The sequence below is a fragment of the Meleagris gallopavo genome, chromosome 6 (genome assembly GCF_905368555.1).
Source record: "Meleagris gallopavo chromosome 6, MGAL_WU_HG_1.1, whole genome shotgun sequence".
In the NCBI taxonomy this organism is placed as follows: Eukaryota; Metazoa; Chordata; class Aves; order Galliformes; family Phasianidae; genus Meleagris; species Meleagris gallopavo.
The window spans coordinates 284002-311497 of record NC_139409.1 but is presented as its reverse complement, the minus strand read 5'-3'; the positions used below and the strand labels follow the sequence as shown (position 1 = coordinate 311497).

General features: G+C 65.5%; 2 protein-coding genes across 6 annotated transcripts; both read right to left on the bottom strand.

Moving 5' to 3' along the window:
* Positions 1-31: 31 nt before the first annotated feature.
* On the bottom strand, positions 32-9155 carry FASTK (Fas activated serine/threonine kinase). Of its 4 annotated transcripts, none has more exons than XM_085226746.1 (10): positions 8997-9155; positions 8085-8691; positions 5837-6307; positions 5209-5357; positions 4861-5098; positions 4565-4724; positions 3527-3618; positions 2789-3410; positions 2499-2613; positions 32-486 (listed from the first exon to the last, which is right to left on the bottom strand). In XM_085226746.1, the coding sequence occupies exons 2-10, from the start codon at positions 8644-8646 to the stop codon at positions 298-300; spliced, it is 2598 nt and encodes an 865-aa protein (XP_085082872.1). In that variant the 5' UTR covers positions 8647-8691; positions 8997-9155; the 3' UTR covers positions 32-297. The 4 variants fall into 4 exon arrangements, with proteins under 4 accessions (XP_085082872.1, XP_085082874.1, XP_085082873.1 ...); XM_085226748.1 differs by having other exon boundaries at positions 32-384; XM_085226747.1 differs by having other exon boundaries at positions 4882-5098.
* A 233-nt stretch (positions 9156-9388) lies between these two features.
* TMUB1 (transmembrane and ubiquitin like domain containing 1) lies at positions 9389-11588 on the bottom strand. Of its 2 annotated transcripts, XM_085226758.1 has the most exons (3): positions 11446-11588; positions 10918-11340; positions 9389-10168 (listed from the first exon to the last, which is right to left on the bottom strand). In XM_085226758.1, the coding sequence occupies exons 2-3, from the start codon at positions 11322-11324 to the stop codon at positions 9814-9816; spliced, it is 762 nt and encodes a 253-aa protein (XP_085082884.1). In that variant the 5' UTR covers positions 11325-11340; positions 11446-11588; the 3' UTR covers positions 9389-9813. The 2 variants fall into 2 exon arrangements, with proteins under 2 accessions (XP_085082884.1, XP_003213900.2); XM_003213852.4 differs by lacking the exon at positions 11446-11588 and having other exon boundaries at positions 10918-11439.
* Positions 11589-27496: the final 15908 nt, after the last annotated feature.

The following is a 27496-nucleotide window of genomic DNA, read 5'->3' as shown; positions in this document are numbered from 1 at the left end:
CAGCCCTGGGGGGCCAGGCGCAGCCCCCCCTCCCCAGCAGCGCGTCGGGGACCCCCAGGAACGCCAGGCCCCTGCGGTGACCCCAGGCCCAGGGCCGAGGCCCCCGGCCCTACACATCCCCACGCTCCCCCCGCACACCGCTCACGTCGCGCCCCCTCCCCACCCTGTCGGCAATAAATATCTCACACCACCTCGGCCCCGCACGGCCGTGCCCCCGGATGGGGCGGCTCCATTTCCCACCCCCCCGGGCCGGGGGCTCCGTGCCCCCCCAGCGCCCACCCGGCTGGGCTGAGCCCCTCAGAATCGCAGCTCCCTCAGCTTCTGCCGCAGGTAGTGCTTGGCCTCCTCGATGCCACTCACCTTCTCCAGCTCCGTGTAGGGCAGCTGCAAAGGGACAGAAGCGTCGGCGTGGGGCCACGCGCTGCCGTTCTCAAAAGCTGCCTCTGCCCCCCCTGTCCCGGCACAGATTGCGGAGGGACAGCCGGCCTGGGGGAGAAATGGGACTCGGGACCGCCTTCAAGGGGTGTCAGTGCTGGGGTCCTCAGCTGGGGACTCACTGCCCCGCTGTCCCCGCTCCACGACTGCAGCCAGCTCTGCCTCCCAAGTGCTGCACATCCCAACTTCATCCCCACGGAGCCGGGCAGGGCTGCAGCCACGCTCCCCCGCGGCTCCCCTGCAGCCCCCTGCCTGGGGCCCAGCACGCAGTGCCCGAAGGGAGAACCTAAAATCACACCGACAGCCCCTGGATGAGGAACTGAGGACAGTCCCTGCTCCAGCACGAGCAGCTGGGGGAGCCCAGGGCCGGTCCACACGTCTGCGAGGGGAGACTGCAGAATGACGAGGGGAAGGCGAATGCCGGCACCAGGGAACTGCTGCGGGGGCACAGCTGCAGGCAGACGAGGGGCAGAAGCAGAAGAGGAAGGACGAGAGGCGCGAAGGGATGGCTGCCGGGGCCGTGCCCACAGAACAGGGGCAGAGAGCAGCCCGGGGGCAGCGCCCACAGCCTCCCGCCCCGCAGCCTCCAGCAGAGCAGCCCTCCTTCAGCCCCACACGGCACCGCAGCGGAGCTCTGAGTCACAACCCCGCGCTCGCAGATTGGGCCCCGCGCAGCTTCAGGGTCACGGGAGGACACTTCCACCTCCCTCCCAGGAAATGTGAGAAAACCACAGCCCTGGGGAACCGCTAAGGCAGCTGCTGCAGATGTAAAGCGCAGGAGCTGCTGCCAGGGAGCAGCCCTTGCCAACGGCCTGATGAGAAACAGCACCACAGAAAGAGCCCTGAAGGGGTGGGGAGAGAGCCTGGAGTCCCACAGAGCTCCTGGCCCAGCAGGGTGGGCTGGGGGCCTCCCCGTGAGCCCTGCCGGCGTCCCAGGCTGCAGCACAGCTCCTTTGGAGCAAGCTGGCAGGGACAAGCAAGGAGAGCAAGAACAGCTGAGGGTGAAGCAGCTCCTGCAAGAAGTTAAAAGTGCCTCGGGCTCTTTGTACAGGGACGACCAAACAGCAAGGAGAGACCTCTGGAACCACAAATGCAGAAGGAAACCACGGCTGTGTGTCACTGCGGCACAGAGCCCGGCCTGGCAGCAGACTTCAAACCAGCAGAAGCACTGCATACAGCGGTGGGGGGAGGGAAGGAGCAGCCCATGGAGCCACAGCACATCCTGCCATGGCACCCGCAGGGGTCACCGAGTCCAACCCCCAGCTCCACACAGAAGCACCCACAAATCGGCCCCCGTGTCTGACAGCACTGCCCAGAGGCTCCACGAGCTCCGGCAGCTCAGGGCTGTGCCTGCTGCCCCGGGGAGCTGCTCCATGCCCACCGCCCTCTGGGCACGGCCTTTCCCCCACCCCGACCCCCCCGTGCGGCTCCATGCTGTTCCCCCACAGCCCCGCTCCCATCCCCCCCCCGTGGTGCTGAGGATCCCAGGCGGTCCCTCCCAGCACTGCAAGGAGCTCTGAACCACATCCACCACCGGTTACAAAACCCACAGCTGCCTGGCTCTGGCACGGCGGCGCCAGCAGGAGGGCAGTAAGCAGCTTTAAGCTGTGCTTTATGGCACTGCCGGGCCGACGTGCGCCCGTAATTCAGGTGACCACTCAGGAGGAGGAATCGAGGGCAGGAGGCCCACATTGCCGAGCTGCCTCCTCAAAAAGATCGGCCCTCAGGCTGACAGCGCCCAGCAACGGTCGCACACAGGCTGCGTGGGGCTGACCGGCTCACCCTGCCCAGCACAGGGCCGGGACCTGCAGGACCGGTGGAGGCAGCGGGGCGGCTGTAACCACACGGACGGCACCCCGGGGTTTGTGAGCACGGCCGCGGGGAAATTCCTGGGCTGGGAGAGGTCAAAAGTCACTGGGGACGGCCGCCCCCCGGCAGCCCTGCGGTGACACTCCCAGCTCCGAGCTGCCGCCACCACACGTGGCGCTTGGCCCAGTCCCGCACTGCAGGGCCACGGAGCCCATCTCTGCCCCGCGAAGGGGCCGGGAGCACACGGCACTCACCTGCACCAGACAGTAGCCCAGCAGGCGCAGATGTCGGTCCCGCATGGCACGTGAGCCCACCAGGATGTCGGAGTTCTGGCAGTAATGCCATTTGTCATTGACTGACAGCACCACCCTGCAAGGACAGAACAGCGGGAGGAGGCAGCGTTACCCCGTGCTGGGGGCTGACCCGAGGGCCCCCCGGGGTGCAGAAGGGCGCCCCTCCCCGGAGGCAGCCCATCCCCGGGGCTGAACAGTGGGGACCACGAGGTCCTGGTGGGGGGGACACGCGGAGCAGCTCTGCTCAGTACCTCTGAATCTCGTCGGCCGCTGGCGGCCCCTCGGTGGGACCCCTGGCCGGGCCGGGCCGGCACGGTGAGGGCGGAGGGCAGGCGTCCTCAGCCGGGGCTGGGCTGCGGCCCTCTGCTTCCTCGTGGGGCTGCTCCCCCTGGAAGCAGGAGCGCTCTCGGCCGGGGCAGGCGGCCGCCTCCTCCTCCAGGATCTTCCCGATGGGGAACTGGAAGAGGGTGGCAGCGGAGGAGCCCCGCGGGGAGCAGTCGGGGGTGCCGGCGGGCTGAGCCGAGAGGCACTCGGAGGGACTGCTCAGCGTGGAGCTGCCCTGGCTCTCCAGGGAAGACTCTTTGCTTAGGGCGCAGTAATAGTCCGAGGGGGGCTGGTAGCAGGGCCCCCCCGGGGCCGGGCAGAGCGTGGAGAGGAAGCGCCCCGCCAGGTTGTTCTCCCGGCGTCCTGCCGGGGGGCTGCCGGGGGGCTCCGGAGCAAAGGGGGCAAAGTCCTGCAAGTCCGAGGTGAGCGCCAGGACGCTGGAGCGCAGGGAGATGGCGGCGGGGGGGGCGGCGGAGGGGACCTTGGAGGCTGCGGGGACGCGGGAGAGGGGCAGCACCGTGCCCGAGCGGTTAATCCACAGCAGGAAGTCTGCAGAGAAAGCACCGGGGTCAGCAGCGGCCCCGAATCGCTTCTCCAAAACGCAGAGCTCTGCTGCCCTGACCCCCCAGGCAGCACACCCGCCCCGCTGGGTGCTGGCAGCCTACCTGTGCAGTACCCCGGGGGCAGCACCTCGTCCTGCCGGTAGCACTCCTCCCCCACCAGCTGCCGCAGCGCCTCGGCCACCAGCCCTTTGTAACTGAGGGGGAAAGCAGTCAGGGATGGGCACTGGGGACACCACCCAACCCCAGCACCCCCACAGCCCGCTGCCAGCCCCTTGCTGACCGCAGCATCCCAGAGCTGCGGGGCTTGGGGGCACCTCTGGAGCCGCCCCACTCCATCCCCCCACAGCAGTTCCCTACAGCAGTTGCACAGCATCCAGGGGGCTTTGGCATCTCCGGAGGAGACTCCCCCACCTCTCTGCGCTCCGTTCCAGGGCTGTGCCACCCTCACAGCACAGAAACTCCTCCTCACGTTCAGACGGAACTCCCTGGGCTGCAGTCTGTGCCGCTGCTCCTCGTCCTGGCGTTGAGCACCGCCCGACAGAGCCCGGCCCCCTCCCCTGCCTTTCCCTTCAGATCTCCATCAGCACCGCTCAGATCCCCAGCCTTCTCTCCTCCACGTGCACAGCCCAGGGCTCTCAGCCTGCCCCGTCAGGAGGTGCTCCAGGCCCCACCACCTCGCATCCCCCACTGGGCTTTCTCCAGCAGTTCCCGCCTGCCTGGAACTGGGCAGCCCAGCACTGGGTGCACTGCTCCAGATGTGCCCCCCAGGGCAGAGCAGAGGGGAGGATCACCTCCCTCACCCTGCTGGCCACGCTCTCTGCAGTGCATCCCATTGGCCTCCTTGGCCACCAGCACACACTGCCGGCCCGTAGTCAGCCTGTGGCAAACTGCTGGTTGACTGTTGGCCACCACGACCCCCAGGTCCTTCTTCGCAGAGCTCCTTCCCAGCAGCTCAGCTCCCAACCTGCACCCACGCCGTGATCACTCATCTTTAGGAGCAGAACCCCACACAGCCCCTCTGATCCTCATCAGGTTCCTCCCTGCCCAGCTGTCCAGGTTGCACCTCCCATCCCCAGCGACACCGGGGGGTCACCACCCGTGCGAGGGCCGGGCGCTGCAGCAGCCCAGGCCCCCTCTCACCTGTACTTCCTGTTGGCCTCGTCGGCTGTCAGCGCGTGCTCGAACATGAGGACGCGGTAGCGCGGGTCGAGGCGCGGGCCGCTGTAATCGCGGAACTCCAACTCCACAGCAGCGTCCAGCAGAGAGAGGTAGCGGCGCACGATGAGCGCGTAGGGGCTGCCTGCAGGAGGGGTGGGCGGCTGGAGGGGGCCCGGGCTGCCCCTCGCCCCCCAGGCCCACCCGCACCGCGCCCCGGGGGCTGCGCCGCCCCGTCCGGAGCCGCCTCCGACCCGCCGTGCCCCAACTGCCGGGTTTACCCTGGGAAGAGCCCGACGTACTCATAACGTTGGTGATGAAAGCCGGGGAGAAGACTTGATGCAGGACAGACTGGGGGAAGTGGCTGAGCTGGAACATGGACATGAGGATGTTGACGGTGGCCAGGGGCGAGCTGCCCGCCTTCTGCTCCAGGATGGCCTCCAGCTTGGGGAAGAGCTCGCTGTGGTTGGACGGGCGGTAGTTCATCCGGCTGAAGGGAAACACCAGCTTCTGGATCACCTGCAGCCAAAGGAGGAGTCGGGCTGGGTGGCAGGACCGGGAGCGTGCGGTGATGCGGAGAGGAGCTCCCCCAGCACCACGGCAGCTCGTCAGGCGTGCAGCACACCCACCTTGCTGTCCAGCTGCTCCCCACGCTTCAGGAGGAAGTTTGCGATGGTATCGAGCAGGCGCGGCTCACGCAGCCGGTGCCGGGCCACGTACTTGGCAATGAGGGCCATGGTGTAGGGGGTCAGGTTCTCGGCCTTCCTGGGAAGCCACTCTGCACAGCAAAGCACAGCCGGGGGTCAGGCCCCGTCTGGGTGCTGCTCTCCAGAAGGGACTGCGGTCTGGGCAGTGTGGGTCAGAGGGAGGCAATGCAGCCGGAACCCAGGCAGCTCCGCAGCACGCAGCAGGGTGTGGGGCTGCAGGCAGCAGGGCAGATCCCTGCCGTGTGAACCACTGGCACAGCTAAGGAGCAGTGGGAAAGTGCACAGAGCGGGGACGATTCCTCAGCAACCCCACAGACACCAACCCACCGCCCACCCCGAGGCGAGGTGGGCTCACAGTGCTGGAAGGGGCACCGCGGGGGGCACCGCACAGAGCACCTCCCGCTCGGGCCGCCTGCGCTGCAGGACAGGACCTCTGCGTGGTGCTGGACGAACCCGGCAGCTCCGGAGCCTGGCAAGGAGCCGTAAGGCTGCACGGGCAGAGCCAGACGCAGCCAGCAGCGGGGAGAGGCCTCCACCCCACCGCCCTCACCTGCCATGCTGCGGATGAATCGCTCTTGGCGGTTTTCATAGAAGAGCTGCGAGCTGAAGATGGCCTCCAGTGCCTTGTTGTTGGCCTCCTGGGCGCACAGGGCCAGCATCTCATCCAGCAGGGCCAGCTCGTGCTCCCGCATGGCGCTCACCTGGCCCAGCGTGTGCCGCACCAGGCGCAGGATCTTGCGGTTGTTGATGAGCTGCTGGTCGGAGGCCGGGTGGCCCTGCAGGGCCTGCGCCCGCAGCCGGTAATAGGAGAGCAGCAGGAAGAGGGTCTGAGGGTGCCGCTCCTTCTCCAGGTGCCGCTCCAAGCTGCTGAGGCACGACTCGACCAGGGGGTGAGGGCTGGAGGGGTGCAGCCGCATGACGCTGCTGAACACCATGGAGACGTCCTTCTGGTTGAAGCGGCCCAGGCGGTTGCGGGACTCGTCCTCCAGCACCCGCACCAGGGGGGACTCCCCGGGCAGCCCTGCAGCAAAAGGACACCATTAAGGACCCCAAAACCACCTCTGAAAAAGGGATGGTGCTGGGGGCAGGTTTGTCATGGGGGGAGTCAGAGCAGGTGAGAGACAGAGCAGAGGTGAGAATCACAGCATGGCCTGGGTTGCAAAGGCCCACAGTGCTCATCCAGTCCCAACCCCCTGCTGTGTGCAGGTCGCCAACCAGCAGCCCAGGCTGCCCAGAGCCACATCCAGCCTGGCCTTGGATGCCTGCAGGGATGGGGCATCCACAGCCTCCTTGGGCAACCTGTTCCAGTGCCTCACCGCCCTCTGGGGGAAAAACTTCCTCCTCATATCCAACCTGAACCTCCCCTGTCTCAGTTTTAAGCCATTCCCCCTAGTCCTATCAAGAAGGCCAGGCCAGAACGCCAGCACAGCAGCACATCACTCTGCTGGCAGCCATTCCACCACAGCAGAAGCCCTTTGGTTTATCCACAAAAATAAGACTTCATTTTCAGGTCCGGGTCTTTGTGAGGATGAATAATGCATCTCAAAGCGCTTTAAAGAAGTGTTTTGTTTGGAAGACAAACGGAGTGTCAAACAAGGCTGAAACACGAACTGCCCGTGTGTGACAAGAGTTTATCTTTCCACATTTCTAACTCCCTCTCTTCGTGTTTTCCAGCTTAGCTGCGGCCTTTCAGATTCGGCTCCTGGGGGAAATACCTTTCTCTCACTCTGGACACATTATTCAACCACAGAAAGACGAGAGGCCACGTGTGCAGTGTGGTTATGAAAAAAGGCAAAGGCCACGGCTCGTGTGTCAGGAGAGATATCCTCAGCAGAGCCATGAAGCGTTCTGCACACCGTATGAGGCCCCAGTAGCCCACTGCTCACCCGAGCCAGACGAGGAGATTCCGATTTTTAAAAGGGCTTTAAAGAAACCAAGGCAGCATGGGGTAAGTCGCTGCGTTTTATCGTTAATCAGAAATCAGTCAGAAGGTGGAAAGTGAAGAATTGGTCTGAGCAGTTCTTTGTTCCTTAGGAGGCCTCCGAAAGGCGGGTGAGCACTTTTATTAATGAGCTGGAGCCCATGGGGAGCGGGGAGGGTGAGGCAGGGGAACAAAGTGTGGGTCAAAACCAGAGCAGGCCGGGGGAGCCCAGCTCGGGGAGAGGCGCAGAGTTAACAAACACAAAGCGCTGCCGGGGGGAGCAGGACCTCCCCTCCCCCCCACCTTCAGCAGGCTCTCGAGTTACTGCCTCAGCCCCCGGCGCGGCGCAGGCAGCTCAGCTCGGAGCAGCTCGGCACAGACCTCAGCCCAGCGCGCAGCCGCCGTTACGAAAAAGCAAACGCAGCGGCAGGGAACGTCAGCGTGGGAGGTGGGGGCACAGGACTGGAAGGAACACTCGGGTCGGGGGCCGGGCTCCCGCTGCCACAGGCAGCCAGCGAGCGTAATCCCCTCCGGAGAGGTGGGAGGGAGCGCAGGGAGCCCTCCACGGCCCTTAACGAGGCTAACGAGGAGCCCTCAGCACGCTGCCACAGGCCAGAAAGGCTCCGTGATGCAGAGGGGAATGCAGGCTGCAGGAACGCTCTTTCCCAGAGAGGAGCCATCAGACAACCCGCACGTCTCAGGGCAGGAGCCAAGCGGGCTGCTCTTCTGCAGCCCAGGCAGAGCTCTGCAGGCACGGCCCGGTCCCACCGCACGGAGCAGCGCGGGTTGTGATGCACGCTCAGAACAGACACGGCTCTGCTCCACACACCCAGAGCACGGAACTCTCCGCTCCCGCAGGAAGCTCTCGGCCACTCACCCAGCGCGGCAGCAGCGTACAGACAGTTGACGATGCTGAAGTTATCGAACTTGGAGCAGCCGCTGATGATGGCCTGGCACAGCGTCTGGAACTCGGGCTGCTCCAGCACCGGGCCGGGCCGCCGGCTCTCCCCGTTGAGGGCGGCCGGGCCCTGCTGCTGCTGCAGGAGCTGGCCCAGCTTGTGCAGGGCGATGGGGTAATGGCTGGCCGACACCTTGCCCGGGTTCTGCGTCACCCAGCGCAGCACTTCGCCCACGCTGCGCGAGCGCTCGATCAGCCGCTTCATGGTGAAGAAAGTGTCGTAGCTCATCTTCTCGTGGATGAAGTTCCAGCTCTTCCTCTTGCCGTGCCCGCGAGTCCTGCAGGCGTCCGGGGGCAGGGCGTGCAGCAGCCCATGGCCGTAGGGATCCAGCGGGAGCAGCAGTGCGCGCGGCCTGGCCCTGCCCGCGCAGTAGCAGGCGGGATGCATGGCGGCCCCGCTGCGCTCAGCCGGGCCCCGGGGGCTGCCGGGCCGCGCGCGACGGCGGCTCAGGGTGCGGAGCCATGGCAGCAGGCGCAGCATGGCGCGGGCGGGGCGGCGCGGGGGGCTCCGCGGGACCGGGGGACCCTGCGGGGGAGAGCGGGGCTGAGGAGGGGGCGGCGCCGGGACTCCGCCCCGTGCCCGAGCCCGGACCGCGCCGCGACCCCCGGGCCGCCCACCGATCCGCTCGGCCCTCCCTCCCGCCGCCCGGCCCCGGATCTCGGCCCGCTCCCGGCCCGCCGAGCGGACCGAGGCCCTCGCGAGCGGCGCCGCGCCCGCCCGGTACCGGGACCCCCGACCCCACCCCCAGAGCGCCCGTCCGGCCCCCGCCCCGGCCCCCCGACCCCCATTCTGCCGCGCCGCCCCGGCCCCTCCCGCCGGGCCCCGCCTACATGGCGCTCGCGGCCGCGCTGGGACCCGCCGCGCCCCGGCCGCTCAGCGCCGCCCGGACACCGAGTCCGCCATCTTCCCGACAGCCCCCGCGCCGGCAGGGAGGCCGCGGCACCGCCCCCGCGCGGCACTCACTTCCGGGGGCGGAGCCGGAGCGTAGTATGCAAATAGCCGCCGCGCGGCGTCCAATGAGAGGGAATCCCGTGAAGGGGCGGAGCCGGGGCTACGGGCGCATGCGCACTACTGCCCCGCGGGACGCGTGGCTCGAGGCGCGGGCCCCGCCCCGCCCCAGTGCGCATGTCAGAGCGGGGCCGAACGACCCGAGCCCCGCCCCCACCCCGCCGTTCCTCCCAGCTCCCCCCGCCTCCTCGCGCACGGAACACAGAGAGCAGCGTTTGGAGCATCCACAGTTTTCTTCCTTTTTAATCTTAAAAGAAGCACGGCTGAGCACATGCTCACGGCGCCGAGGGCCCAGCCCCGAGCACGGGCCGGTAGCCCCTGACCCCCGTAGGGCTCACAGCCGCGGGCAGCAGGCACCGGGGGGCTCACGGGGCGCCGCGTCCCCCCCTTCTGCTCGGTGCCCTACGGCGCAGCTCCGTGCCTCGCCCCGTGCGTGGAGGGCTTCCAGCGGTGCCGTGCAGCACGGCCCTTTGGAGGGCTGAGGGCAGCACCGGGGCTGTGCCAACTCCGTGCCGGCTGTGAGCAGCCCTTGAAGCACCGGGACGCAGCCAACGCCCCTCGAGTTCCGGAGCAGCAGCAGAACCCCGAGCACCGCAGCACGAGAGCAGGGGGCGGTTCCAGTCGGGGTGCGGGGCAGCGCTATCTGCGGTACATGGTGAAGGCCATGAAGCTGAAGAGCAGGGTGAGGCCGGCCAGGAAGGTGGTGGCGGTGGCGGTGAAGACGTGGCGGTACTGCAGCTGGAAGTACCAGAGCACGGCCAGCATCAGCACGAAGAGGGGCAGCATCAGGCTGCCCACGTTGAGGGCGGTGTGCACGGGGTCGGCGGAGGCGCGGGGGCCGGTGGGCGCGGGGGCGGGGCTGTGCTGGGAGATGTGGCAGTGCAGGACGCTGTTGGGTGCCAGGTGAAGGGCTGCCAGGCTCTGGGCATCGTCACGCAGCAGCTGGCCCTGGTAGATGAGCCGCACCTGCTGCTCCTGCCCGGGGAAGTAGGCCCTGTGGGACAGGGGACATCACATCATGTGCAGATGGCACCAACCCCATGCCCACCTCTGGGACTGCCCAGAACCGCGGTGCTGTGCCTGCATCACGTCCTGCATTGCAACCCACTGCTCATCCCACGTCCACACAGTGCCACCCACAGCTTGCGCTGTGTCCCTGCAGCGTCACCCGCAGCTCTCCCCGTATCCCCAGGAGTGTCACCTACTGCTCACTCCATGTCCCCTGCTGTCACCTACACCTTTCCCCGTGTCCTCAGGCTGTCACACACAGTTCTTTTGGTGTCCCTGCACTCCCACACCTCATCTCGCACTGTGTTCTCGCACTGTTACCCACAATCATGCGGTGTCACCTACAGCTCACTCCACGTGCCCAGGCTGTCCCCGTGGTGCCACACACAAAAGGCCTTGTTGACCCACACTGCAACCTACAGCTCTGCTCACGCCCCCAGGCTGTCACCCACCACACAATCCATGTCCCCAGGTGTCACCCACCGCTCCCTCTGCATCCCCAGGCTGTCGCCCACAGCTCCCTCTGTGACCCCACGGTGTCCCTCACTACTCATCTCAAACCTCTGTGCTGTCATCCACCGCTCGCCCCGTGATCCCCGGCTGTCACCCACCGCTCGCCCCCTGTCCCCGTGGTGTCACTCAGCACTCACGCCGTGTCCCTGCACCGTCACCCACTCCCCACCCCATGTCCCCGCACCGTCCCGGCACCGCGCGCCCTCCCCGCCCGCCGCTCACCTCTTGAGGGCCCCCACGGTGTCCCCGGGCCGCACCCTGGCCAGCCGCTCGGTGTCGTTGAGGAATTTGAGGCGTAGCACCATGGTGGGCTCCGCGGGGCCGCCCCCCGCTTCTCCGCCCGCACTCTGCTGGGGGGCCCCGGCGCCGCCCCGCGCCCGCAGCGCAGCCGCCGCTCCGCCCGCCCCATCGGGGCCCGCCCCGCCCGGGGCCGAGGCCGGGGCCTTGTGCGGGGCGGCGGGCTCGGGGGCGGCGCTCGGGCCCTCCTCGGGCAGCGGCGCGGCGGCGCGAGGCGGCGGAACGGGCTCGGGGGCGCGCGTGGAGGCCCAGGCCAAGGCCAGCACGGCGACGGCCAGCAGCAGCGCGAACAGCGCGGTCACCTCGTCGCCCACGCCTTCGATCAGCGCCATGGCGGCGACTACCGACCTGCGGGCACCGAGCGCCGCCGTCAGCCCGCCGGGCCGCGGCCGCCCACAGGCGCGCCCGCGCCCGCGCCCGGCCCCGCCCCTGCCCCGCGCCCGGCCCCCTCACCGGCCGCCATCGCGCCGCGTTCCGCTGCTTCCGCTTCCGCCCGCGCGGTGCACGCTAGGAGTGCCGCAGTGCACGCTGGGAGAGAGAGTCCGGCGGAGCCGCGCACGGGGGCTGCCGGGCGTGGAGAACCGGAAGGAAGTGCTCGGAGCGGGGCGCTGCGGTGCATGCGCGGCTAAGCCCTGCGGGGTATGCTGGGAAATGTAGTCCTGGGGACTGCGAGACTTCCGTGGGCTGCGTGTGCCAATGCAATGCACAGCGATGGTGTGCGTGGCACAGCGATGGTGTGCGTGGCACAGTGATGGTGTGCGTGGCACAGTTATTGTGTGCGTGGCACAGTGATGGTGTGCATGGCACAGTGATGGTGTGTGTGGCACAGCGATGGTGTGCATGGCACAGTTATTGTGTGCATGGCACAGTGATGGTGTGCATGGCACAGTGATGGTGTGCATGGCACAGTTACTGTGTGTGTGGCACAGCCCCATTGCAGCAGGGTCCTGGGAGACGCAGCTGAACACAGGGAGCTGCCAGCGCAGTCCAGAGGCTGTGGCTGAATGAAGTCATTGGAGCAGTTGTGGCTGCTCACATTTCATGTGCTTTATCCAGCAGTTCATCACCTCCTGATAAAACTTGGTGTCTCAGTGCGGATTTGCCTGGCTGCAGCTCGCAGCAGTTGAGGCTTTTTCTATCTTTCTGCCTAGATTAAAGAGCCGTTTAATACTTTCCTGTGAAAGCTATTCTGCAGTGCAATCCGCCGCCCTCGGTCCCCCTTTGGGTGAGCTGAGCAGATTGTGCTCTTTACATCTTGGCGCTCCCTGCAGCCCTCACACCGCGCTGCGTGGCTGCTGCAAAACTCCTTTCATTTCTCAGCACTCCTCCAGGTGCTGCTCACTGAGAGCAGCTCTCACTGCAGCCTGACCCAGCGCCCCTTGAAGCCCTTTGGGAATGAAGCCCCCCATCCCCATCAGCGCCATGCGGATCCCAGAGGGGCTCCACACGCCGCAGCCCCCCATAGAGGTCTCAGAGTGCTCCCAGATCCCATAGCACAGCCCCATCAGCTCCGAGCAGAGCCAGCCGCTGCCCTCAGTGCCCCACGAGCACCGTCTGTGGGGGCACATCATCATCTCCACCCCCCGCAGCACACTCAGGTCCCCGTGGTTCCCCCTGCTCGGCGCTCCATCTGTTCCACCACAACATTGGCTCCTCTCACTGCTTTTGCTGTACATGCACCGAATTTGGGCTTTGCTTCCCTGCACCCACCGGTGCAGCCCACGGCCCCGAGCCGCTCTGTGTCCTCTGTCTGGAAGGAGTCACGTATGGTTGGACGCTGCAGGATGTATGGTCAGACACTGTGGGTGCCCCCGGGTGCTGCCAGCTCTGCACAACGGCGGCCCTGCAGGGTCCAGGAGGGCTGCAGTGGGGCAATGGGAGAGGGGCTGGGAGGGGGGCTGCATGCGGGAGCAGCAGAGCAAGCAGGGCTGCAAGCGGCACGGGTGGGAGAGCGGCCCTGCAGTGTGGGTGGCTGCAGATGGGAACAGAGACTGCGAAGCCTGCAGTCTGTGAGTGTGGGGAGAGCTGGGAAGCGGGGGGTCGGGATGGAAAGGAGGCATCTGCTGAACCTGCAGAGGGGAACTCGAACGGAGATGGTTTGCTAAGAACAACTCGGTAGCAGAATAGAGCAAAAGGTGCCCGAGCTCTGCTGTGAGGGCTGAGTGCTCCCCAGGGCTCCGCCGGGAAAACGCAGCCACGGACAGCAGGGGGGGCACAGCAGCGGGGGGGGCTGAGCGGGGCTGTGCACGGCTGCGAGCGGGGCTCCGTTCCTGCCCGTGTGCCTGGCGGTGTGCACGGCTGTGTGAGCATCCATCTGTGCTTCGGGATCGGCCCCAGCCGAGCAGCCCGGGGAGCTGTAGTGCAGACAGCTCCGTCTCGCAGAACTGCAGCCCTATCGCCAGCACCGAGGTGCTGAGGGTCCCGCGGTGGGGACACATCCGTGCCATCGGTGCTGGTGGGGTGGGTCTGGGCTGTAGGGATATGCAGCCATGGGGGCAGGAGGGGCTGTGTGGGCCGGGGGGAGCAGAGCTCAGCCCCGCAGCACGATGTTGGTGCTGCAGTGAGATGCTGAATTGCCATTCAGACACATCCCACATTCCGGAGAAGCTCCTGATTTGATTTGCACACACTGAGAGGTGTTATTGAGAGCAAACCTCCCTGCAGATCAGTGCAGCCCGCTGCTGGGCCACGTGTGCAGCGATCCACAGCAGCTGGAGTCCTTGTTCTCCAGACATGAGAACCTTTGGATTCATTTTCTTTCTGCTCTCCACGTGCATGTTTGCTGTAACAGCCCCTTCTTGAACCCTCCTGACAAGCTGCACAGCCACAGATCTCTGCCACCCACTGAGCGCCATTCGCAGCTCCGTGGTGAGGTGTTCCCTCCCCATGCAGCCCCTCCATCGGGTGCTGTGGGCGCAGAGCTCACCCTGCACCCATGCAGTGCTGCAGCACCCGTCCCTGCTTGCAGTGCCAGCAGCCTGGGCAGCTCTGCACCACGTTTGCATAACGTGCAGCTCCCAAACCCTGCCTGGGTTTCGAGCAAAGCCCGCACTTCTCCAGCTTGGGGCTGCAGCTCTCATTGCCAGGGAGATGGATGCTTCTGACTATTTAAATACATGTTACTTGGATGGGACTGGCTTGCCAAGAGCTCTGGTTTGCTCTGTCTGCACCATAATTGCTGTTTATCATTCCACTCCTTTTTTTCCCCGTGAAATCCACGAATCTGTCGGTAGCGATTCCATAATGGCTCTCAGATAATGTCTTACCTGGTGGGATTTAGGAGATGCAGAGGAATTAGGGCTCTGCACAGGGCTGGGTGCTGCCCTTCTCCCTCCCCTTCACACCCGGGGTGGGTTGGGATCACAGGACCCCAGCAGGCTGTGTTGGAAGGGACCTCAGTGCCCATCGTGCCATGGGCCGGTGCCTCCCGCAGACCCGGGGTGCTGCAGCTTTAAGCCCACTGCCCACCTTGCACTGGGGCGCCACCTCCGCATCCCTAACCTGAGCTGCGGGTTCCCCCGTCTTTGCCTGGTGTCTGACTTCGTGGTGCCGAGCTTCAGGCCGGCTCTGAGCTCCGACGTTGCTTTGCTGCCGCTGATGGCGCTCCCACCCCCGCTCGGCACAGCCCGGCCGTGCCCAGGAGCGCAGTAGGTGCACGCAGCCCCTGCCCCGGCTCGTGGTGCTGAGCCCCCGCTGTTCTGTTTGACGTGAGCAGAGAGCTCCGAAGTTCTCCGACTTGCTCAGCTGCAGCCGTGGCCTCACGATAACAGCGGCACGTGGCTGCGTGGGGCACACGGTGACTCAGGCTCTGGCACTGCGCTGGCTGTCAGCTCCGGGAGCGGCGGGCACAGCTCTCACCGTGCAGGAGGTGGCAAACCTCACCTGCGCACCTGGGGGGGCAACGGGGTCCACTCCACCACCACCGCCCACTGCTCACTGCCCCCTCAGGGCAGCCCGGGGCACCCGAATCAGGGCCCCCCCGTCCACGTGCCACGCGCTGCCCCGGGGCGGCACATGCTGGGGAGCGTCGCTGGGAGCAGCCCTGAGATGGAGGTCGATGCCGGGCGTGGGGTGCGCTGTGGGGTGACACCAAGGTGCTTTTAATGGGGGTTACCAACTCTGCACCGCTGTGGTTTCTCCCTCCCTGCTTTGTCACAGGGTGGTTGTGGGTTCTCACCTCCAGCATCGCTGCTCTTGGTGCCATTGCGCTGAGCAGCGCTCGCACTGTGAGCACTCCTCTCCCAAACGCTCTTTTTGCTGATCCCATTGCTTGCAGGGTTGCTGCAAGACGTAAATAGAAGAGCTCTGATCCTGCTGACACAAAAAGCGGCGCATGAATCATCCTCGTGCTGGCAGCATCAGCAGTGGGGACCGAGCACAGCCAGCAGAGCTGCGGAGCTGCTGTGCCACGAAGCCTTCCCTGCTGTCACATTGCTCCAGGCCGGGCGGCGTCCCTGCTAAGGGATGCAGCGCTGGCGAAGCGTCGCTCCCATGGCTGGGAAGGCCACGTAGCTGCTGCGAGCGCTGGGGGCGGCTCCGTCAGATAACGGCCATCATCTGCTGGGAAGGCGGTGAGGAGCGGCTGCACGCGAGCAGAGCGCTTTGGAGACGGAGCGGTGCGAGCAGGGACAGCGGCGCCGCTCCTCCAGCTCCCGGCCGCGCACGTCTGCAGGTCAGCAGCAGGACCTGTGGCTCAGGGCTGCCACGCTCAGCAGCCAGCATCGCTTCCCTGCCCCGCTCTCCTCACCTCGCCCTGCAGCCTCCTGGGCACCGCGGGCTGCCCGCAGGGACCATCGCCGCTCACCGCCCTGCAAGGATGCAACCTGTGCGTGTGCTGCAGCACCACGAGGTCCCAGCACTGCTGCTGCCCGTCCCGATGACCAGACCCTGCTGTGGGCCCACTGCTTTTGGGAAGGGTCCCTCACAATGAGAGGCTCTGCCTGGCCCAGCTCTCCCCTATTCTTGCTCTCACTGAGCGGAGCACAGCAATGCCAGCAACAAGCCGCAGCTTCGTCCTCAGCTCAGCATTCCCATACAGACACTGGTGTTCACCAGCTCCGCTGTGGCACCCGCTCCACCAGTGGGGCTCTCCTGCTCCCTCCTGGGCTCCCATCCATGGGAACCCGCCTGCAGCACAGCTGTCAGCATCTCCGTGCTGAGGGCGATGCAAAGCACACGGAGGAAAAGCGGAGTTCTGCAGCAGTGTTTGAACTGAATCCGAATTCTCACCGTGAGAGCCGGGATCCAGCAGAGCAGTGCTGGAGGCAGTGCCGCCCTGGGTGCTGCCACCGCTTGTGACGGCCCCACCGGACCGGTTCTGATCCTGCTGGGCTCCCACAGGGATTTGCACAGCCAGCACCCGGGGCAGCACAGGGCAGGGCAGCACGTCCAGCAGTGCAAATCATGGCATCGCAGAAGCATTAAGGTTGGAGATCTCTGACACCTCCGTGCCCAACCCCAGTCCACCCCCACCGTGCCCACTGATCGCATCCCCCAGGGCCACATCCTGACGGTCCTTCAACACAGGCATGGACTAACTGGAAGCAGAAAGTATGAGCATGAGGGTGTGTGGTGAGCAGAAAAGTGACGCGGGAAGCTGAAGGCATCGGGAAAGCATTGGGGGATGATGGTGCAGCATTGAGCTGTTCTCTGTTCCTCTTCTGGTTGATTCTGCTTCTGGTTTGTAAATCAGGTCTTTGAACCATAGAATGACTGAATGGTTGGGATGGAAGGGACCTTAGAAGTCATAGAACCATAGGATGGTTGAGACGAAAGGGACCTTAAGGATCATAGGACGGTTGGGTTGGAAAAGTCCTAAAGATCATAGAACCACAGGACGGTTGGGTTGGGGATCAGCTGGCACCTCCAAGGTGCAGAACAGGAGGCTGACAGCAGCTCTTCTGGGGAAACATGCATCTGCCAACACGATGGAGGACAAGAGGGGGTGGCCTCACACTGAGCCCGGGGGGGGGTCAGGTCGGGTACTGGGAGCAATTTCTTCCCTGAAGAGCAGTCAGGCATCGGCACAGCTGCCCAGGGGTGGGGGGCAGCTGCTGTAGGAGCATTAATTTCTCCAATAAACAAAAGCAAAGCACTGAAGCTGATGTATGTGCACACCTGTCTACATAGGGCTGCAGCACCTCCCCTGAGGGGGGCTGGAGGAGCTGGGCTTGTTCAGCCTGGAGAAGAGAAGCTGCGGGGTGACCTCATTGCAGCTTGCAGGACCTAAAGGGAGCCTACAGACAGGAGGGGAGTCAGCTCTTGGAAAGGGGAGATAACAGCAGGACAGGGGAATGGTTGGAAGGTGAGGGAGGGCAGATTTCAGTTGGCTGTCAGGGGGAAGTTGTTTGGTGTGAGAGTGGGGAGGTGCTGGAACAGCTGCCCAGAGAGGCTGTGGATCCCCGTCCATCCCTGGAGGTGTTCAAGGCCAGCTTGGATGGGGCCCTGGGCAGCCTGGGCTGCTGTGTGATGTGGAGGTTGGTGGCCCTGCTTTGGTGGGGGGTTGGAGCTTCGTGATCCTTGGGGTCCCTTCCAACCCAAGACATTCTATGATTCTGTGATTTACAAAGAGCAAAGCTGCTGCCTCAGCTCCACAGCCTCGGGGGCACAGGATCTGCGCACAGAGCTCCAGTGGCTGTAACAGCTCACATCCCCCTGGAGCAAACACATCAACAGGCTGTGCAGCGAGGAGCAGGCAGGGTTAAATGCGACGCTGGGAAGAGTCAGAGGCTTTTGTAAACAGAATAGTGACTCAGATCCGCGGAGAGGGCTCTGAAAGCACAAACACACACAGGTGAGGCTGCCCGTCAGCACAGCGCAGCGCACGTGGGGTTCTGAAAGCTTTCATCAGAAAAGGCTTTATTGTTTTCTAAATAACCGCTCACGGTGGGCAGGAAACATCGCTGTGCCGTGCGCTGCGCAGCCCTGCACGGGGACAGCAGCTGTGGGCTCCCCTCCTTGGGGAGCTCCCACCCCACTCTGATCTGGGAGGCCCTGCTGGGGCGGGGGGACCAGAGGGACCCCGAGGGGCCCCATCCTCAGCCTCGCTGCGGGTCTGCGGAGCTCTGGAGGAACTCATAGAGACTAAAAGAGGGAGGCAGAGGGGGCGGGGAGGGCCGTCCCGCAGTCACCCCAACACCCAAACTGAGCGCCCCAAACTGGCCCTCCTGGGGCGTGGGGAAGGCGGTGGGAGACGGCGACGGGCTGAGACGGGAGATCGGCCGGGGGCAGAAGATCAAAGGGAGCAGATGGGATTTAGCGACTGCTGCTGGCAGGCCGAGAGGCGAGGACCAAAGGCAGGGGATGCGTCCTTCCCAAACGGACCCTCGGGGGCTCCCCGCGGCCGCAGCTCTCCGAGCGCTGCCCAGCACAGCTCCGTACCGCGGGGGTCCCCTCGGGGCGCTGTCCCAGCACTGCGCCCATGGCTGCGGGGACGGACTGCTCCATCACGGCCCCCCCTGGGCCGCAGGGAGCCGCTGCTCCGCGCCCGGAGCCCCTCCTACACCGACCTCGGGGGCTGCGGGATTCTCCCTCTGCGTTTTCTCACCCCCTCTCTCCCAGCTGTTTCGCACAGCAGTTTTTCCCATCCTCAGATCCGCTCCCCCCGAGCGCCCCACGGCGCAGCCCCATGGGGTCCTGGTTCTGCAGGGCCCGGTTCCCTCGGCCCGCATAGAATCACAGAACGGCCTGGGTTGCAAAGGAGCACAGCGCTCATCCGGTTCCAACCCGCTGCTGTGCGCAGGTCGCCAACCAGCAGCCCAGGCTGCCCAGAGCCACATCCAGCCCGGCCTCGAACGCCAGCAGGGACGGGGCATCCACAGCCTCCTCCGGCAACCGGGCCGGGCGGGATCCGGCCCATAGCGGGAACACCGGGACCGCGCCGCGCGGTGCGGGCTCCCCGGCCGCTGTGCGGGACGGCGGGGACCGAGGGGGCGGCGGGGCCATCCGGAGGCCGCGGGACATCGCGGGGCTCCGCACCCCCCGGCCCGGCCCGGCCCCCGCCGCCCCCTCCCCGCCCCGCCCCGGGGCCGCTCCGCACGGCGCTGACGCGCGAGGCGGGGGCGGTGCGTGACGCGGGCGCTGCCGGCGGGGAGCGGAGCGGAGCGGAGCGGCGGGGGCGGCCGAGAGCCGCATCCCGGCAGAGCGCGCCCCGCGCGGCCATGCAGCGGATCCCGGCGGCCCCGCGCTGACCGCCGCCGCCGCCGCCGCCATGAACTTCGCGGGCGGCGCCGGGCAGAGCCCGCAGCAGCAGAGCCTGGCGGCGCCCGGCGGCCCCGTGCCGGTGCCGGTGCCGGTGCCCGGACCGTCGGGCCCGCAGCCGGGCGGGCCGCCGCCGCCGCAGTTCGGGCTGTCCAACTCGGCCGCCATCCGCGCGGAGATCGGCCGCTTCGAGTCGGTGCACCCCAACATCTACGCCATCTACGACCTCATCGAGCGCGTGGAGGACCTGGCGCTGCAGAGCCAGATCCGCGAGCACGTCATCTCCATCGAGGGTAAGCGGGCCGAGCCGAACCGAGCCGGGCCGAACCGAACCGAGCCGGGCCGAGCCGCGCCGCGCCGCCCTTTGTCCCACCGCACTGCGCCCGGGCCCTGCGGCAGCGGCCGCCCCCGGCACTGCGGCCCGCGGGGGCGGTGCGGGGCGGCGGGGCGGCGGGGCGGCGCTGCGCGGGTCGGGCCGGGCGCGTCCGGCGGAGCGCTGCGGGCGGGGAGCGCCGGCGATGCGCAGCGCTGCGGCGGAACGGCCGAAGGACGGGCGGGCGGGGCGGGGGGGGGGGTCGGGCGCCGCCCGCACGTGTCGGCTCGGCCCGGAAGGTCGCGGATCGCCCTCGTGCCGGAGCTCCGGAGCGGCCGCGCCGGGTGGGCCCCGAACCGAACCGCCGCCGTCCCCGGGGCGCGGGGCGGTGCGTGGGATGCGGCGGCCTCGACCCAGCGCCGCGGCGTCCCGGCGGCCGCGTCCGTTTTGGGCCGGGGATGGGGGGAGGGGAGCCGGGAGAGATCCGCGGGACGGACGGGCCGAGGGCGCGCCGAGCCCGGGATGGGTTCGGTTCGGTCCGTCCTGCCGCGCGGGAACAAAGGGCTCAGCGTGCGGAGATGGAAAACCGACAGAAGCGGGGGGGTCCGGGGGCTCTCCCGGCTCTGAGCGCTCCGTGAGGTTCTGCCGCAGAGGCCGGCGGTGAGCGGCACGCGGGGGGCGGGCGCGATGGGCGCCATTCCGGGCCGGGGGCGGGACGTGGGGTCAGGGGAGGGGTCACGATGGGCCCCCGGCCCCCTTCCCCCGGGTGTCCTTCAGGATGTAAACATTGGTGGGCCGGAGATGCGCGCGCCGCGCTGCGTCTCCTAGCAACCTCACATCCCGCACTGCGCGCTGCTGCTGGAGGATGCTGAGAGCCCAGCCTGCCCTGAGCCCAGCCTGCCCTGAGCACAGCCCGCCCTGAGCAGGTGGCCATGGGTGACACCGCCGGGGCTATGAGTGCAGTGTGTGCTGTAGTCTGGAGAAGAGCTGGACGGTGTTGCTGGATGCTCACGGCACGCCGAGGGGCTGTGATGGAGATGCGGCACCGAAGGGATGTGGTTCTGAGCCCCGGCTCTGTGCTCCGTGCTGGAATTGCTGGCTGCTGTTTGCTTTCCTTGCTCAGGGTTGCAGTGACAGCTCCGTGCTCTTTGGATGAGTTGCTTACAGCGCCGGTCACATCTGCAGTGCCAAGTGCTGGAATTGGCCAAACTTCTTCCTGCTCTCCTGGTTCTGTTTGTGGGCAGTTCCTTCCTTTGTGGAAGGGAAGGAGGTGCGGGCCGGGTCCTGGTGGGCACACGGGGTGATGGGCCCGGCTGTGTCCCTGTGGCTGAGCCCCCGTGGTGCTCGTGGCTGCTGACCACATTTGGGCAGTGCCAGGGGTCGGCAGAAAGCTCTCCCCTCCTGGGCTGTTCCCTCGCTGCATCGCAGACCGCAGAGCTGTGTTTGGGATTTGTGTGTCTGCATAAAGCAAAACGAAGCACAGCACAGTGCAGTGGTGCAGCCCTGCCTTGCTGGAGCCTTGCCGTCCCATGGAGGGCGTGCAGCTGAGGCACCGCTCTGAGGTGCAGTTGTGATGTAGGGCCGCTTATTGTAGGAGTTCTGTCCGTCTCACTTGGGTCATCAGCACCCAGTGGGCATCTCTGAGAGCTGCCACTGTGACAGGATGTGCTCCTTTGGAGTCCTTGCGCTTAAAGCCTCTGAGACCAATGGATGGCGTCTCTTCCTGCCTCTTTCTGATGGGTGACACCGGTTGGACGTTGTCACTTTGCTCGGTTCCAGCCCTTTGTGCAGCACACGGCGGTGCCGGCGATGCGGCTGTGCCGATGGGGCCTCGCGGTGACGCAGCCCGGGCTGCAGGGCGGCCCTGGGGAGCATCGCTGAGCCGGCTGCATCCCGCCTGCTGCGGCCCTCTGTGCACCCGTGGGCTCCCTGAGCTGTCTGAGCACGGGGAGTGGTGGCTGCAGAACCACGGAGCTGGATCGGCTGGGAGCGGCGGGGCCGGAGAGGGACGGGGCTCCTCACCCAGCTCCTCACCCAGCCAGCGCTGTGCTGGGGATGCTGTGCACACGTGGGGGTGGTTCTCACCTCAGCTCCCAGCACTGGATGAGGATGGGAGTTGGAGAAGCAGAGGATGCTGCTCAGCACTGTGATTGATGGAGCTGGGAGGCGGAGCGGCAGCGCTGAGGTGGGGGGGTGGGATGCAGCGAGGCGGGGGGTGGGAGGCAGGGCTGAGGGATGCTGGCACGGCGGATGGAGCCGTGGGATGCAGAGCTGTGTGCTGGGGCAGCAAGGGCTGTGCCGCAGCCTCACGGTGCTGTGAGCCTGGCAGAGCACAGCGCAGCACAGCAGAGCGTGGCACGGCACGGCAGCACTGAGTGCTGCGTTCTGCTGCGGCCTGGCCCACGGTCAGACCCAGCTCTCCCATTTGGGCTGATCAGGAGGCAGCCACTTGCTGCGCCAACACCACGTGGGCCGAGCGAGGAGGTGGTGACACACAGGCAGGGGTGGGTGGGAGGGCAGAATGGGCCATTTTTACCGAGCGCCGCCGATCTGTGGTGGTGACAGACGGCTCACAGCTCTCACTGCGCCGTTGCAGGGTTGCAGATTCGTGATCTTTGAGGTCCTTTCCGACCCGGGCCGTTCTGTGATTCTGTTGCAGGAGGCCGCCCGCAGCTCCTGGCTGCAGGTCTGATCTCTGAGAGCCGTGGGCAGTGCCGAGCTCTGGAGTTGCCAGGTGGGGAGGAAGGCTGTGCCCAACCCGGGCTGGCAGTGCAGGGCACAAGGAGCACCGCTGTCTGCCACTGACCCAGGGGTGGGCGGTGTCTGCTGTGCCGATCTGTGATCACAGCTGGCGGTGAGGGAAGCAGCTGTGGGCAGTGCCAGTCAGCTCAGGGAAGGAGTGCCGTGCAGAGGGCCGATGTCAGGCATCCAAGGCCAGGCTGGATGTGGCTCTGGGCAGCCTTGGGCTGCTGGTCGGCGACCTGCGCATAGCAGGGGGTTGGAACTGATGAGCACCGTGCTCCTTTGCAACCCAGGCCACTCTATGGTTCTATGATTCTGTGTGCAGGCAGAACTGCTAGAAATGGAGAGGTAGGAGCTGCCGTGCAACTCCTGCTGCTCAGAGCTCTCAGCCCCCGCTGGCACCGTCGTGCTTCAGTTGCATCCCTTGCTGGGAAGCAGCAGAGCTGTTTCTGTTCGTGATCTCACCTTCCTACTTCGGTGTCTGGTTCTAAAGTCCCTCCTCCAGGACTTGGCGAGTCGGAGCCTCTCGCTCAGCAGCTGCAGGAGGGAACACAGCACGGCTGGGCTATTTCTGCTAGTGGTGAATGAACGTGGCCAGAGCATCATTCCATCCTGCCTGCCCTTGTGATGCTCTGGGCATTGCTGGGCGTGCAGATCCAGGTGGGTGCTGTGAGAGCAGCACTGATGCCGTGGAGACTTCCAGGGCAGGAAGGATCAAATTCCCCATCATTTCACAGCCCGCCTTCCTGCTGAAAGGAGGTTGGTGCAGCACCCGGGCAGAGCAGAGCAGAGCAGAACAGAGCAGAGCAGAGGTGCTGCGCAGAGGTGCTGCTCAGCCTGGTGCAGGCTCTGATTGCAGCTCTGTGCCGGGGGCTGCATGGCGGCTCTGCAGCCTCTGGTGCTGTGAGTCACAGGAAGCTGCAGCCCGAGGGGACGTCTGGAATGGTTCCTCCCTGGTAATCTGCATGTGATGAAATCCTCTCCGTCACCATGTGCTGCAGGGCCGTGGTGGAACCCCGCTCCTGGAGTCCTGCAGGGTCTGTGTGATCCATCTCACACCCTGCCTGTGCTGCAGACACCACGGGCTGGTGGGTCCTGCACAGCAGTGCAGCCATTGCCCACCCGCATCCTGCTGCTGTTTTCTGCCTGCTTCGGGTCGTTCGATACCCAGCAGTGAGTCCCGGCCTTCATTAACCCTGTTTTAACCACTCAAATAATCACAGAATACCAGGGATTGGAAGGGACCTCGGAAGATCAGCTATTCCAATCCCCCTGCAGGAGCAGGAGCACCTGGATTAGGTCACACGGAGGGTGACAGAGCGGATTTCAGGTTGTTACAAGGAGCTCTGTTCCGGCACCAGTCACAAATGGCAGAACACAGAGAGGTGAGCGCTTGGAATCGAGCAGCTGGGAAGTGGGATCTCTGCCACGGGCGGGAGGGAGAGGAGTCGGCCACAGGATGGGGTGGGAGGGCGGGCAGCTGTGGTTTGTGTGCAGTGAAGGAGGACCACCGCTGTGCAGCACGGGCTGGCGGCTCCATGCGTGGCTCTGGCTGCAGTTTGGACACCCTGCTGGAGTGCGGGAGGGGAGCAGCCGAGGTTTGGCTTTGGGCAGAGACACTCCGGGAACAGAATGGCAGAACTGAGTCATTGGCGAGCAGAGACGAAATGAACACAGGAGGCCGGGAGGAGTGCGAAGAGAGAGGAGGCGGCGGCAGGGCTGGGGGCTGCTGGCAGTGCTGCTCCGGGGAGTGCTGGCAGTGCAGCCTCGCAGCCATCCCGGGGGGTTTCATCCCAGTGGGGTCCTGCTGCTCGCTTCAACGTGTGCGGTTTTATCTCTGCTGAACTCCTGCAGAGCGGTTCTCTGATCAGCGTCCATCTCAGCCTGCAGGTTTGTCCTTCGGTGCGCTGTGGGAGGTGGGCGCAGTTCTCCCCATGAGCTGTGAGCTCTGAGCCGCTCTGCGGCCCTGCAGCCGATGGAGCGTTGCAGGGCGAAGTCCATCTCAATCTGACGTCGCTGTTTTATAGCCCCAAATTTGGGAGTTTTGGTGCAGTGCTGCTTGTGGTGCCGACCGCCCCTCCGGCCGCGCGGTGCCGCCGGGCAGAGCAGTTCTTACATCTGCTGCTCATGTGTGAGAAGGAACCCTGCCTTTACTCCTTGTTATCTCTTCTTTGTCGTAGCTCTCCTGCGCTCAGCCATGGGCTGGTGCCGCTCTTTCCTATTTATCCTCATTAACGTGACCTAATTGGCACTCTCCATGTGCACAGCGTCTCGTGTCTGAGCGCAGCAAGGAGCCCGGCCAGCTCTCCAAATGGGGCTCTCACCACACTCGTGTTCCTTTGCGCTGGGATGCTTTCTGCTTGTTCCACCAGCTTTGAGGACCTGCCAGCTCCCAGCAACGCTCTTATTGCAGATCTGCTTCCAATAAGCTCGTGCTGCAGCTGTGCTGTCCTTCCTCCTGCACTGCAGGACGGCCCTTCTCTGTGCCGCCACTGCCTGATCCGCTGCTGGGGGTGTGCTGGGGGCTTTGGGGGCTGGGAACACTGCAGGATGGGTACAGCAGAGTACAGCACAGCACAGGGCGTTGTGCATGTTGGAAATGACAGAATCACAGAACGGCTGGGTTGGAAGGGACCCCAAGGGTGATGAAGCTCCAACCCCCCACCAATGCAGGGCCACCAACCTCCACATCTCACAGCAGCCCAGGCTGCCCAGGGCCCCATCCAACCTGGCCTTGAACACCTCCAGGGATGGACGGGGATCCACAGCCTCTCTGGGCAGCTGTTCCAGCACCTCCCCACTCTCACACCAAACAACTTCCCCCTGACATCCAACCTCAATGGCTGTGGAGGAGCTCACTCAGCCCCCGTCTGCTCCGAGGTCCCTGCTGGGAGGCTGTGGGGAGGTGGATGCTGGCTGTGCAGCGATAGGGGCTGACGTGTGTGTGGAGCTGTGGCTGAGGGCTGAGCCTGCAGTGTGTTCTGCTCTGCCCTGGGGGGGCACATCAGGAGAGCTGTGCACAGTGCGGGGCGGCCTGGATGCAGATGGATGGGAACTGCTGGAGAGAGCCCAGCTGTGGGGTGGTGGGGCCTGGAGCACCTCCTGACGGGGCAGGCTGAGAGCCCTGGGCTGTGCACGTGGAGGAGAGAAGGCTGGGGGATCTGAGCGGTGCTGATGGAGATCTGAAGGGAAAGGCAGGGGAGGGGGCCGGGCTCTGTCGGGCGGTGCTCAACGCCAGGACGAGGAGCAGCGGCACAGACTGCAGCCCAGGGAGTTCCGTCTGAACGTGAGGAGGAGTTTCTGTGCTGTGAGGGTGGCACAGCCCTGGAACGGAGCGCAGAGAGGTGGGGGAGTCTCCTCCGGAGATGCCAAAGCCCCCTGGATGCTGTGCAGCTGCTGTAGGGAACTGCTGTGGGGGGATGGAGTGGGGCGGCTCCAGAGGTGCCCCCCAAGCCCTGCAGCTCTGGGATGCTGGGATGCTGTGCGCGGCCTCGGGCTCCTCTGAGGATGGGGCACCCACAGCTCTGTGCCCCATCAGTGCTGCTCAGTGACAGCAGTGTTGGATGGCAGCCTCACCTCCCTGCGCCTACAGAGTTGCCTTTATCAGCTGTACGTGAAGCTGAACTCAGCTCTGTACCAGGACTCCTGTTTGAATAAAATCCAGTTTCAGTTAATCCTTCCCCTGATTTCGCAGGGGATCTGCGGGCAGGCAGTGTGGGGCTCCCTGGGGGCTGTGTCCCATCTCTGCATGCTGAGGAGGCTGTGCTCCATCTCAGTCAGTCCTGGTTGACTGCAGCGTGGCTCTCCAGCACTTCAGCGAGCGCTGAAAATTAGGAGAGCGGCGTCTTCTGTGAGCTCCCCCATCTGAGGGCGCTCCGTTGGAGCTCTTCGTATCTTTTGATTTAAAATCCTGTTCCAAGGACGTTGTCCTTTCCCTGTACACAGATCCATACGCTGTGTCTGCGCGGTGCCTCTGCCTGCCCATCCCCACCTCCTGCTGCGGCGCTTCCTCCCTGTCCGTCCCGCGGTGCCCTGCAGGGCTGCTGCTTCCTGCTGCCATTGTCACGGGCTCTGTTTGTCCCCAAAGTTTTCAGCTTCCCACACCAATTTTGGTACTTCCTTTGCCCAATAACTTACTGACATCTGTTTCCTCCTCTATTTTTTTTTCTTTCCCTTTTTACCCTTTTTTGGCGTTTGGATGTTAGCGGCCTCTGAGCTTGTTCGAGTCATCAGCCCGATTGCTGTCGGTTTTGCTGTGGAAGCGGCAGGGCTGGAGGTGTCCGAGCAGACCCCCTGTCCCCATGCAGAGCCGTGGTGCTGCCCCTGCCCTCCTCTCCTTGAGCTCATTGTGCCACTCCTGACGCGCAGCGCAGGGCTCCCAGCCAAGGCAGTGTGCTAAAACGAGCGCGTGGTTAACGAGGTTTTGGTTTGCGTGGATTCCCAGGTGGGCAGTACCTGCAAAGGGCCTCGTGGTGGTGCGAGGGGGGGCTGCTGCCCCTGGGACGGGGGAGTGCTGCAGAGCCGGGGGCTGCAGGCATAGCCGTGGGGCTGGCGGGCACCCAGCATCCAGGGCACCCAGCATCCAGGGCACCCAGCATCCAGGGCAGGGGTGAGGCAGTGGATGACGACGTGTGCAGGGCAGCGGCGGGTGCACTGTGCTGCCGCTGGTGCCGTTACCCATCCGCCCACTCTGGTGGTAGTGGTGGGGTCGGTGCTGGAGTGGGGCCTGGGGGCCGTGGGCCGGGAGCTGCGGGGGAGGGATGGCACCGTTGGGCTCAGCCACTGCGTGCCCGCGTTGGAAACTGTCTTTAAATCCAAGTCTCTAATTGTGCCGTTTCCATGGAAATGGAACGATCTTGTGATGAAGACGTGAGGCTGGGGGTGGGCGTGCTCCATTTGGGCCCTCAGAACTGCGGCGTGCCCCATTCCGCCAGGCTGCTCGCACCAGGAGGGGCTGTGGGGCTCCTGTGGGTCTGTGGGTGCCACACGGGGGGCGGTGGGACGGCGCCGCCCGGGGCAGTGGGCACGCTGAGCCTCACGGTGCCCAAACTGCAGCGGTGCTGCCCATCCCTGGCGGTACCCGAGGCTGTGGGTGGGGCTCTGGGCATCCTGAGCTGGTGGGGGGCACCCAGCCCACTGCAGGGGGTCTGGGGGGCTCCTTCCAACCCAACCGTTCTGTGCTTCTGTGATCTTTAAGGACCTTCCAACCCAGCCTTTCTGTGCCTTCCCGAACACGGGTGGCAGAGTTCA